General features: G+C 42.1%; 1 protein-coding gene across 1 annotated transcript; it reads left to right on the forward strand.

The window, feature by feature from the left end:
- Positions 1-1674: 1674 nt before the first annotated feature.
- On the forward strand, positions 1675-12036 carry c1qtnf6b (C1q and TNF related 6b). Its single transcript, XM_008316517.3, has 3 exons — positions 1675-1817; positions 7034-7226; positions 10086-12036. Exons 2-3 carry the CDS (start codon positions 7046-7048, stop codon positions 10631-10633), a joined length of 729 nt encoding a protein of 242 aa, XP_008314739.1. The 5' UTR covers positions 1675-1817; positions 7034-7045; the 3' UTR covers positions 10634-12036.
- The last annotated feature ends 757 nt before the right edge of the window (positions 12037-12793 follow it).

Here is a 12793-nt window from a genome sequence, read left to right on the forward strand (position 1 = left end):
TGTAATCAGGGAGTGAACTCTAGTGAAGAAAGTTGTTACATAAAAAGATCTGGAGCAGATGTAGATCGTTACACCAGCAGGTGAGCAAAGGAGTAACGAGCAGGAAGGTGTAATAAAAACACAGTTTCCTTTTTACTGTTGTTGTTTTTTATTTTATGTCTAAACTAATTTTAATATTTATTTTATCCTATTCTTCTAACTTTTGGACATTTCGGAGTTAATTGCAGTTGACATTTCACTGACAAATAATCTTGAATCTTGAATCTTCAAATTATTCCATTTCTATAGAAACAGCTGATAATTAACAGTAAGAAAACCCCACACAACAGCGCCCTCTGTGGTATGGGTCAACTTTATATTCTGATAAAAGTGCCCATTCAGACTGTACAGCGCCCTCTATGGTTCAAACCTCTGAAGTGAGTTGACTTTACTTTGTTTATTTTTATTTTGGTCAAAAACACATTTCATATCACGACAGACATGAAACGATGACAGTCTTACGAGTGTCGATAACAGTCGTATAAAACATGCCTGTGGTTGAAGACGTGACTTTATGAGACATGATATAATCATGTGGTGAGGAAAAGATGGAGCCGATTAAAGTGAAAACAGTTATTGTCCTGAACCGGAGCCACAAACACCAAAGGGTTTGGACCCAGGAACGTGTTTGTTGCTGCAACAATCCGTCTGTGACACGTTTATCTCTGCTGTGAACGTTGAAGACGACGGTAAAATCTGTCCGAACTTTTCCTTTTCCTCTCAGTAACTCAGTGACTGATGCTCAATTCCAAACTTGGTCGAATGGTCAGGTCCTGATGCTCAATTCCAAACTTGGTCGAATTAAAAAAAAATCAGGCATTGACCACGTATGAGGGAAACAAATATATTTGTGTATATTTGTATATTTTATCTGCACTGTGTGTAAAATACAATCTGGAACCAATTCCACCGTACCCACACATGCTCTGCACCATGCTCATGTACTTCTCTGCCACTCCTCACTTTTCAATTGGCACAAAATGTTAGAAAGCAGTTCATTTGTAATTAAATCCTGAGAGTAAAAAACACATTTGAAAATAAATGATAACTTATATGCAGTATTTAAGTTGTAAATTAGAAAACACATAAAGACTCCTCCACTTCCTAAGCTCAAGGGAACTACAGTGGACCAGAGTCCTCAGGGCTTCCTGTCACATCATTTCCTTGACCATACTGTACATTGCGATGCTCTTTGATGTTAAAAAAAAAAAAAAAATCTGCTTAAACAAAAATGCAAAACACATGTCGTTCCTGGCACGTGTGGAACCACGTTAGCGCAAGATGTCGATGTGTGGAAAGTAAATCGCGATTCTTTAACCGTTCAAACCTGAGACTTTTAATTTAAAACGATCTAAACACACACGAGAAGTGTGTGAGAAGATCTTCACACTGGTGCAAGAAAATCAGTGATAAGGTTTGGAATGAGACGAGGAAAAAAAAAAGAATCGCCGGAGGAGGAGTTAATAAGAGATAATCAGGGAGGGAAAGGGAAAAGGGAGAAGTTCAGGGATAGGAACAGACTGGGAGATGATGGGGAAGTGGGGGGGGGGGGGGGGGGGGACTTTGAACGTGATCTTGGGAGAAAGAGAGAGAGAGAGAGAGAGAGAGAGTTTAGTTTTCAAAAACAGAGAAAGAGAAAGAGAGAGAGACAGAAGTTCCTCCTCTCAGTCTCACCCGAACTCTCTCTCTTTCTCCCTCTCTCCTTCTATCTCCCTATCTCTCTCTCTCTCTCTTCTTCTTCTTCTTCCTCCTCCGCTGCTGTGGTCAAACTGCACCAGGTAAGAAAAGACGACCCGAAATACAATATTACAACCTGTGCATGCTAATTTCCCTAAATTTAAAAATACCAACAACAACAAACATCCACGGAGAAGTAAAAACACCCGGCGGCGCGTGGCCGTGTCTGCAGAGACGTGCAGCTCAGGAACGGTTATTCACAAGTCGCCAACTCAGCAGCAGCAGCAGCAGCAGCACTTTTAATGCGCTTTTTAATTATTTAATTATTTCCGTGAATGCACATTGCAGCGCGCGCAACCGTTTCTAACCGTAAGCGCGCGCCGTGCGCGTCTATTGTGCGCCTTTGCGCGCGGCGTTCGTGGTTGATCCGGGCTGCGGGCGCGTGCCAACACTGATGCGCTGAGGCGATGTAGACGTGGCTGTGTGGATGATTGCATCGTGAGTCTGTTCCTTTGTGTGTACCTGTTTGGTGTGTGTGTGTCTGTGTGTGTGTGTTGTTGGTACGAAGTGAGTGTCAGTTCGGTGTATTGTGATGCCCTGGTTCTCAATTGGGGGTCTTGGGCTCTCTTGGGGTCTGGGTTTATTTTTGGGGCCTTTAAATATAAACACAATACATTAAAAAAAGAAACTTTAGTGAAAGTAAACATATATTTTATGTAACAGTATGTAAAAACTTCCACCCACTGTTTATAAACAATAACCATGCAACAACTGGAGGTTGCTATAAACGCAATTGTATTACCTTTTACCACCAGTAGGGTGCGCTATTAACAGTTACTTTGTTACTATCAGGAACAGTCGCCGTTGCTAGCGGCCAGATAACCGCCGATCGACGACAACTAGACGTGTTGACGATATGGTTTGCTGGGTTATCGTAGCGTTTGGCTCCTGGTCCTGCAGAGCTGATTGGTCGGTGTGAAATGTGAAGGCAGATCAAAACACTGGAATGAATCCATTGAACCTTCAAGTCTTTGAATTATTCTCCTGAAGTATCGTGCAAGTTAGCATAAGAATTCACCCCCCCGCCCTTAAAAAAAACCCTACATTTTCATCCCCAGGTGCATTAAAGGGCAGTTTGGTTACATAAGTGAACGCCTGGTGTGATGTCAAAGCAGAGCAGGCGCTGTGTTGGAGCGTGTTTGACAGATGTTGGAGAAAGCGGCGTGTCAGCACGTTGCATTAGGACTTGATAAAAAGGTCGGAGCCAAATGTTTCACGACTTGATGTATCAGCACATGTTTTTATGCTGGACTTTATTTGGCAACTGGAACCCGACAATATAACTGTCCTCTCCCTTTATGGACCGCATAAATGGTCGGAGGATCCATATTTGAACAGTCCCACGAGGAATCCTGCGTTTTTGGGAAGAAATACTAACACATACTCAGAGTGGAGTATCTGTTCGCACACGTCGGCGTCCACAGCTGTTATCACAGAGCTGAGTACGATTGTCAACACCGTGCTATCAACCGGTGTTTGTTTGCATTAACTCGACACTGTCGTTCCTGGAATCTTTCAATCTTTGCCACCTCATTAAACATCCAAAAAAGGATCTGGGTTCCAGCCCAGTTTTAGAAAAGCACCTGATGGTCCTTTAGACTCCTGCCTCCTGCATACTTCACTGTAGGTGATTCCTTGCCTGAGTCTTGCAGACATTCTTCTGCTGTTACCAACGCATCACCGACTCACATTTGTGAAAAAATACTAACTGGAGAAACATCACCGAGTGTCTTCTGTCTCTCTGCACAAACGTCTGTATTAGAACGAACAGTGGAAGTGGTGGTTAGCGCTGGTCTCCTTCCAGAAGTTTCTTGGTTGGAATCCTGGCTCAGAGTTGGTTTTCTTTTCTCTTCATGTGGGTTCCTTTCTCCTTGTACTGCAGCTTCCTGTCACGGGCCAAAGAAATGCAGCGTCGGTTGAGGGTAAATAAAGATCCAGCGGCACCGATCAGACGCGCTCTCGACATCTGTCTTCAATGATCTGATTCTAATTTGGCAGCGTTCTCAGGGCGATTCACACAGATATGTAAATACATCTCATATGGATCAGACGCCTGAGGCACGAAATTCAAACGAACGCCGTTGTCTCAGCATGTCTGCAGTGAAACGTTAGGATACAGTGGGTCAGGAATCAGATTTAGTGACGACCATGAGACAGAATATCATCTGAATATGTCTCCGGACCAGATCCTGGGATTCTGCCATTTTGGTTTGATCACCGTCCAAGGTTCATGACTATAAAAGTAGTAAACTGAGATTTCATGGTGCTTGAAAAACACCTTCACCTTATGAGACCAGGACGACACTGAGTTTGAGAAAATAAAATCTCTCCAGTTTTTTTAGACAGAAAAATACATGCTTCTCCACAGCGTCATTGATAACATAGCGGAATCATTAGCATGCTAGCCTTGCGAGCAGAGAGTCCTGGGTACAGAGGTTCCTAGAGGAACCACATACTTGGTGCCTCCAGGGGGCAGCATGTTGGGACCAATAAAGTAATATTATGCATTAATTTGGCAACGGAGGACGACGTCAGAACACCGCTAACGTTGCTAAGGTCAGTGGCATCGTTTATAAATGATGATCCAGATCAGAACATCTGACCATTACTTCAAATACTGCAGAAATGCATGCGTTGACATTAACCTGCTTCACGTACCGTAGCTGACGCTGTGACTTTATCATCAGAACCTGGGAAAATACAGAGGCAGTTTGTTTTGTTTTTGTTTTTTTTCTCAGAGTCGTGCTTCATCCATCAGCTGTGATACCGACTTTCATCCATCACCGTAACAGTCCCAGGGAATCTCTCCGTTATCACACTCATTTTTCTCTCCACTGTTCTCTTATCTGCTGTTTGTTTTCCTCTTCACCTCTCGGCTTTTCACACAGTCCGTGTCAGTGTGTGTGGCTCATAGTGAGAATGAATGGATGACGACAAACTGCTGGCGTCAGTAGCTGCTCCTTGGTGTCACGTGGCACAAAAGGAAAACTGGTTCAAAGGTCGGACTTTTCACGTTGCATTTATTCTGGATTTAAAATAAATATTTGAAATAGATTTAAAAACCTATAAATAACAAAAAGTCCATGTTTTTTTCCCCTTTGTTTTCGTGCATAAAAGTATATTAATAAAGTAATAAAGTATATTTGAAAAAAACATCATCAACATTAAGTGTTCAAAAAGTAAGTAATTCATCAACTGGTCCGGATTTAAACCCCATAGTGGGCCGATTGTGGCCCGCGGGCCGTATGTTTGACACAAGTCGGGCTGAGTCAGCTGGTAATTATGGTTATGGTTAAATCAAATCTCCAGCCTGTGTCAGTGTGTCAGTGTGTGTGTGTGTTTACTTTTATGTCCTGCTGAGGGACCGGGCTGCACATAAACCTACTTGGACGTGGACTGACGCAGGGGTTGAAAGTTGAAATCTCCACGGGCAGATTGTGGATCAGTGTGTGTGTTTTTTTTTTTACAAGTTTTCATCTGCATCGTTCCGAGGGAGTTTCCGTCCCCGTTTGACCTTGGAATAGTGTGTGAATGTATCATGGGAGTAAAAAAAAAATCACTGTTGATGGTTTCATTATTCAGTGATTCCGTCCAGGTGTGTTTTTATTTAGAAGATAAAAAAGAAGAAGGAGAAGGAGAAGAAGCATTTAGAAAATGAAATAAGATAAAAAAGAAGAAGGAGGAGAAGAAGGAGAAGGAGAATCCCATTTGTATGTTTTATATGTGTTCCGTCTCCAGGGAGCTCTTTATAAATGCTAATGTGTTGTAATGTGTTCTCGGGGACTTTGCTCCGAAGTTGACGCTCATTAATAATAATCATGACAGTATCTGGCTCTCAGCTCTTGGCCGCGCTGCGTCTTAAAGCAGTGGAACAGCTGTTAGTTGAGAAAACTTCACGTCGGCGGCTTTTACTCCTGTGTGACTAACTCCCCTGGCTGACTCTAAACATGGTTTTACACTGGTGAGGATTGAGGGTTTGTCTTCCAACAATGCCTGAGGATTACTGCCTTTGTTTAAACTCTTTGGTTCAGATAAACCTCAGGATCAAACCTACGTCACGGAAATGTCCTGAGACTCGGCCAGTCGGCCGCAGGAATCTCAAACATGTTTAAAAAAAACCCAAACGTACTAAATCACACTTTTTATTTTTGGATGCATATCTGGAGAAAACAAAAGACCCACAATTCCATTCATCATTCTTTATATGAGACTGCTGACTTATTTAAAACTATTTTTACTGTAAAAGGTCACTGGTTCACATCCTGGCCTGGACAGATGGACACGATTTGTAAAGTTTGTGCATTTTCTTTCTGTTTGAGTGTATGTTTTTTTTGGGAGTTTTTTTTTTGTACTTTGGTTTCGTGAATATGGTTTTTTTGGGAGTTTTTTTTTGTACTTTGGTTTCTGTGCAAGCTGGGTGCGGTGGTTCTTTGTCTGTGATGGACTGTTGACCTGGGACTGGGTTCAACTCCTCCACAATCCACAGAAAAACCGGGTCCAATTCCCGTCGACATATGAAGGGAAGCAGAACACATGTTGGATTACAGATACACCGACTGCAAATCTTTTGGCTGATTCTGAATTCAGATTTTTTTTTTGTTAGAGACTTGCAGATTCTGATTCTGACAGCTGTTTTTCAGTGTAAAATTTCAGACTTAGCGCGCAGCAAATGGCTAACGTAGCATGACAAATCGCGATACATCCATACAGTAGTGCTAAGTCTGGAAAACAACAGCGGCTGACCTGATGTTAGCGTCTCTAAAATGGACATATTTGTCTGGATGATTGTTGAGCGCTCAAGTGTCAGATCTGTCTTTCTGACCGTTATTACAATTACAGGTTTATTGACTCACTGTACATTCAAGCTAACAACATGTTAGCTTCAGCTTCAGAGTAGGAACTTCCTGTTCCCGTTCTTTAACAGAAGGCATGCGCAAAATGATCGGCTGTAAATGTGACAATATGTCTGCCGACGGTTGTTCGCTAGTTACGGCCGATCATTCTAATAAAAACGTCCGATTTCCGATCCTAGCATCTCTACTCCGGACACATTCACACTAATGATGATTACTTCCATCATTTCTTCTTCAAATGCTAACTCTAGAGGGGCTGATTCCAGTTGATTACTTCAGTTACTTAAATGCTAACTCTAGAGGGGGTGATTCCAGTTGATTACTTCAGTTACTATTACTACTATACTTCACGTTTTTTGTCGTTTTTCGCAGGTTTTGCTCTTGTTTTTTGTCGTTTTTCGCAGGTTTTGCCAACCATGTTGTTGGTGTGTGCGCGGCTGCTTTTGCTCCTCCCCCTGGTTTGCTGTGTCGCCTCCCCCTCCAGGTCGCCTACCAGACACTGCAGGCGTTGCTGTGACCAACTGGAGCCGTCAGCCGTCACCGGCTCGCAGCAGATGCCAGAGATTCGTACAGTCATCAACATGACCATCCTTAAAGGTACAACATCAGATCCTCTGTGAGCGTGAACAGGTCGGAGAAGTGGAGGAAATGAACGACTGACGCAGTTTTTGGCTAGTTTCAGTTTTGTTTCACACTTTACTCAGTATAAAACCTGGCCCTGTTTAGTTGAACACAAAGCTGGAATTGAAGAAAGGCACAGACAGAAAAAAATTCTCGTCAAAAGATCTGAATCTCTAGCCATCTGCTGCCACCTAGTTGAAAAATATTTAATTGTTCTGACGACATAGACAAATGCGACATCTACCAGAGATTTGTGAGAACGTCCGCATCTTATTTCTGCATTCTGATTGGCCGCCTCAGCCTCAGCCTCAGCCTCAGTCTCAGCCTCAGTCGTCTTCACTCCATTCTTTTATCTGTTTCTCCTTTGATAAGGATTCAAACAGAGCTGGTTGTGACACTCACACACTCGACCTCCAAACCCATCCAACTGCTTAACCACAAAAATACACTCACCAAACCTAATCCTCCTGCGTCTCCTTTCAACACACACACACACAAACAACACGCACACACAGGCGAGGACAAGAACCTCGTAAAAACTTTCCCTCGGGAATGAATTCTGTTTTTGATTTTTTAAAATCTTTTGGACAAAGTTAGTCCTTCAACTGCCAAAATGTCGACACAAAAATGAGGCTCGTGTTGCTCTAATGAGTTTGAAGATGTCTCCTCGACTTTTAGTGTCGAAGGGAAATGTAAAAAGATTCCGTTCTTCTGTGACCTAAGAAGACGAAGACGAAGGACAAATCTCGTTCCAATCATGAAATATACATCCCATAGATTTTGCTGATTCATTGTTTACAGCCCGTCGGCCAATCCTGTGTCTGTAAGAGGAAGAGAAACAAAACAGACGCTTCAGGGCTACAGTTTATAATCCCTACTTTTACACAAGTTTTTAGTTTTTTTTTATTATTTGTATCGTCAATATTTATCCATGTATAAAATGTATTACATTATAATAATCAACACTAGATGTCAGTGTGTCTTGTTCATCAATTATTTCCATCTGGTGTGGATCCAGAGCCAGCGCTCAGTAGGTTTGTAAGAACTTCAGGTTTGAATTTTCCAGCATTATCCAGTCAACATGTCTGTTGACGTTTGTGTTGTTGTGTAGAAGTAATTGGATGAAATGGTTGTTTCATCTGGATTACAAATGTTTTTTTTTGGGTTTTTTTATTTATATTTTATTTTTTATTCTAGAATGACTCCCGTCTTCATTTTCGAAAGACTTCCGCCTTCATTCTCAACAAAACCTTTTTTTTTTATAACCTCACGACTTAAATCTCAGAACTTTAGGAGTTTGAACTTCAGAATATTGTCCCACCTGAGAACTAACCTCCACCTGGACAACGTCAGGTCGACATTTTGTTTCGAAACGCTGTTAAAAGTTTCATTTTGTGGCACAAACGTTTGTTCTTCTGCCCAAGGTTTTAAAAGCAGCTCTTTGATTTCCAAAGGTGACTTCAAGCACCGTCACTGGTTAAAGTTTCCAGACAGTAATGAGTTGTTACTCATTTTCAAAAAGCAGAAGAAAGTTTTTTTGTTTTGTTTTTTCTGGAGGACGAGTCTGTTGTTTCTTTTGTTAGTTTTGAAGTCTCGCTGCGTGTTGGATCTAAGATGAAAAATAAACCAAAGACAACGACAGGTAGAGATATTTATCCTCGCTGCTGTTTGAAACATCGTCGTAGAAGGAAACAGGAGTGAGAATCTAAGGCTTGAAAAACAAAACAAATAAACTTGCTGACAGTGAACGAATGTCAGGTAAATAAATGGATTTTCTATTTAAAAAGTCAGATCTAAAACAGACAAGAAAGTCCATTTCATATTCACATGGAATAAAACAACCCCAAACAAACAGAAACCACATTTAAAATGGAGTGGGGGCAGAGGGCAGGAGGGGCAGAAACTGAACGACCCCTTAAATATTGAACAGAAAACAACAGAACACAAACGAACCCTTGGACTCAAAAAAACAAAAACAAAAACAGCCTGTGAGCAGAGAAACCCGACCTGCTGTTGCACCTGTCCAATCAGAGCGATCGTCCTCAGCTGCAGATTAACACCTGCGACACCTTTGACCCGAGTCTGGTCCAAGTCCAGATTTAATCCACATTTAGAGGCTGAAAAAACGAACAACTCTCACACATCTTTACTGAACCGTGAGAAACAGATGGTGTTTGGTCACTTAAATAAAACATTAAAGTGTTGTTCATTATTAATATATATATTTATAAATTAAATAATCCTAATTATTCCCAGTCTGCTTCTAATTAAGCAAATACTTGCCTTATTTTTCTTAGTGAATTAATATTTTTTTCAGTTTTATGAGTTTAATTAGGATAGAAACAGGTTTTGTTTTTTTTAGCAGTGTCACAAACTGCAGTCATTTTTCTGCAAACTCTTTTTTTCACACACGTTGAATTATCTTTATTCAGACACAAACATTGAGTTGTTGTAGTTTTACATCAGGCTGACGACAGACCGACGTGTAGAAAATAAAGTGATTATGTTCAACAGTGAGTGAGACAAGAGTTTTTGTTTCACTGAAGCTCAAAATGCTTCACTGAGCGAAGTTTGAACTGTAGCTTTGAAGAGTTTTCTTCACATTTTTCTATACTGGAAATTTCCAATTTCATTGGATTAAAAAGGAAAAAAATCTTTCATACTGCACACTCAGTCAAGCCCCCCCCCCACCACCACCACCTGCCTTCACTCACATTACCCAGAAGGCATCATGCAGGCCTCAACACTGGAGAATAAAATAGATTTCTAGAGTTTATATTTGGGTTGGACATTTCCGTCTCCGTCATTAATCCGTATTCTGCCTTCCTCCACCAGGTGACAAAGGAGAAAAAGGTGACAGAGGTACACCAGGGAAACCAGGGCTGGAGGGCCCCCATGGATACCGAGGACTGATCGGTCCCAAAGGCAGCAAAGGCCAGGCAGGAGCCCCGGGAGACGCCTGCAAGATCTCGTCCTCCTTCTTCTCGGTCGGGCGTCGGAAGTCCCTGCACAGCCTGGACTATTATCAGGCGCTGGTTTTCGACACGGTCTTCGTCAACATCCACGAGCACTTCAACATGTTCAAGGGCAAGTTCTACTGCTACGTGCCGGGGATCTACTTCTTCAACGTCAACATCCACACCTGGAACTTCAAGGAGACCTACCTCCACCTGATGCACAACGACAAGGAGCAGGTCATCCTGTACGCGCAGCCCAGCGAGCGCTCCATCATGCAGAGCCAGAGCGTGATGCTGGACCTGGCTCTGAACGACGAGGTGTGGGTTCGACTCTATAAGCGGGAAAGGGAGAACGCCATTTACAGCGACGACGTGGATGTCTACATCACCTTCAACGGATACCTGGTCGCTCCGAGTCTCCATTAAAACACGGGACACGGAGAATGTTTTTTTTGTTTTTTTGTTTGGATTCTGAGAAACTTTTTGAAGAAGTTTTGGTGCTTTTCTGTCTTTTGAGCCTGGAAACAGGAAACGTCCTGCCTATAAAATATATGAGAAACAAAAGGAACTATAAAAAAGGGAGAGGTAACGCAGCACGCAATTAGGAAGGAATGTTCAAAGACTTCCTTTGTGCCAGAAAATCACATTTATTCAAAGCAAAACATTTTCCTCGTCTACTCCTGTGCTGGGCTTTTTAGAAACAACGTTAGAGACAAGAGTCTGAAAAATGTCACTGTTTTCAAACAGTTTGGTGCTCTTCAATCTTTGGTGACTTCTCAGGCAGCAGTTAGTGGGTCATTTAAAACACACACACACACACACACACATATTTGTGAGGCACTGCTGGCCCACTTATTCTAATAGGGTGTGACCGTCCAAACTTTACATAATGACACATCAATCTTCTGTGGGGGAAAATTCGGGAACCTGCCCTCCGTGCACCCAAACCTCGGAGCCTGGAATGGTCTCCATGTGTCTGTGATCTAGAAATCATGGTTCTATAATCGGATTCACGTCTGATCTCACCGAAATTATTTTTAGAGAATCGTAGAGGTTTCACATTTTGAATAAACTTTTTTTTTTTACTAACTAAATACGACAGCATCTGGAACCAGCTCCAACTGAGCTCAGTGTGTTGGTTCTGTTGGAACTATATTTAAGAACCGTTGGTCAGAGCAAACGCTGAGCCATGTGGTTTTATAAAATGCTGTCGCTATGCTAGTGCTAATGCTAGGACGCTACATCCAACATGGCGGCCAACTGGGATAAAAACTAGTTTGTCAAAATCTGCACCAGCTAACAGCAGCAGAGAGGTTTTTTTTTGTGTCGGAGCTGCTGGTCAACCAGCCGTGGTTGCCATGTTTCAAATCATCAAAAAGTATCAACGTGGAGACACAAAAATAAACCACTTCCTGTTTAAGATAATGTGGCTAAAAGGATGCCCCCCCCCCCCCACCGGCCTCGTCTCTCTTCTGTCAGACATGTTGAAGTGAGACTGAGCGTCTGTTTTTCAGACTGGTTCCAGGCTGATCCACAGACCGACTGTCAGTGCCTCATAAAACCATAACACCGTAAAAACCAGAACTGGAGATTCTGTTAAAGTTCATTCATTTCTAACTGACTCCATGAACAACACGTCAAAAATATTACAGACAAATGTGGTGCTTTTCTTTTTTTTCTTTTTTTTCCTCTGTTTTTTTTTTCTTTTCTGTGCCAATGCAGCTGTGCATTTGGGTTTTAACGGATTGAACGTTTTGTTTCCTGTGAGACTTCAAACTGCAGAGCAGTTCATGTAAATAGTTGTACAATTAAACTGTTTATAACTGAAACTGTTCACCTGTTGTTGTTGTTGTTTTTGTTGTTGTCTTTCCTTCATTCACCGTCTGTCAGAGTCAGAGATAAAAAGGTTTGACGTAAATTCATCTGTATCGTCTTGTGTTCTAACATTTATATAAAAAATAAAAAAATTAATGCAACGTGTCGTCTGTAACCTTTTCCACGGCTCGCCGCTGACCCCCTCCCGAACCCCCCCCAGCCCCACCCTCAGCCAATGAGGGACCTGGTATTTGTCTTAACCTTCAGAACCGAGCGATAAACAAACAATTTAACAGAGAAAAGTGAAAGTGGCAGCGACGGCGGCGGGGCCTCGGCGGGGCCTCGGTGGACTGACTGCCAGCTCCATCTGTTTCTCTCCCATTAGCTGTAATTCTGTCCTGGGGGAGGCTGAGCTGCAGGGAGCGCTAACTGCACCGTCATAAATACTTTAAGCCCCATGTGGAGATCTGAACAAGATCTGCAGGGAGACGGAGCAGGATCTGTGAACATTCTGCTGGATTTTCGGCCCAGACTGTCGAAGGCGACTCAACACGCGCAGACGGTTGTTGACAAACACAAAATGAAATTGTTCGGGAAATTCCTATCGCTACAGTGAGAGGTTAATATTGCATTAAGAAAATAATAAATACTTAATATAAAAGCGTATAAATATTTAATATATATTGAATATATACTCATATAATCCTATATATATATCCTATTCATATGCTTCTAGTATCAACCGAAACTGAAGTACGTTTATTTTCCACT

Source organism: Cynoglossus semilaevis, chromosome 9 (assembly GCF_000523025.1).
Source record: "Cynoglossus semilaevis isolate Cse_v1.0 chromosome 9, Cse_v1.0, whole genome shotgun sequence".
Classification (NCBI taxonomy): domain Eukaryota; kingdom Metazoa; phylum Chordata; class Actinopteri; order Pleuronectiformes; family Cynoglossidae; genus Cynoglossus; species Cynoglossus semilaevis.

What these genes read in the sequence shown, in the direction of transcription:
- c1qtnf6b (XM_008316517.3), top strand. Translation starts at nt 7,046, where the DNA reads ATGTTGTTGGTGTGTGCGCGGCTGCTTTTGCTCCTCCCCCTGGTTTGC. An exon ending in CAACATGACCATCCTTAAAG is followed by an intron (nt 7,227 to 10,085) that starts GTACAACATCAG and finishes TTCCTCCACCAG; the next exon opens with GTGACAAAGGAGAAAAAGGT.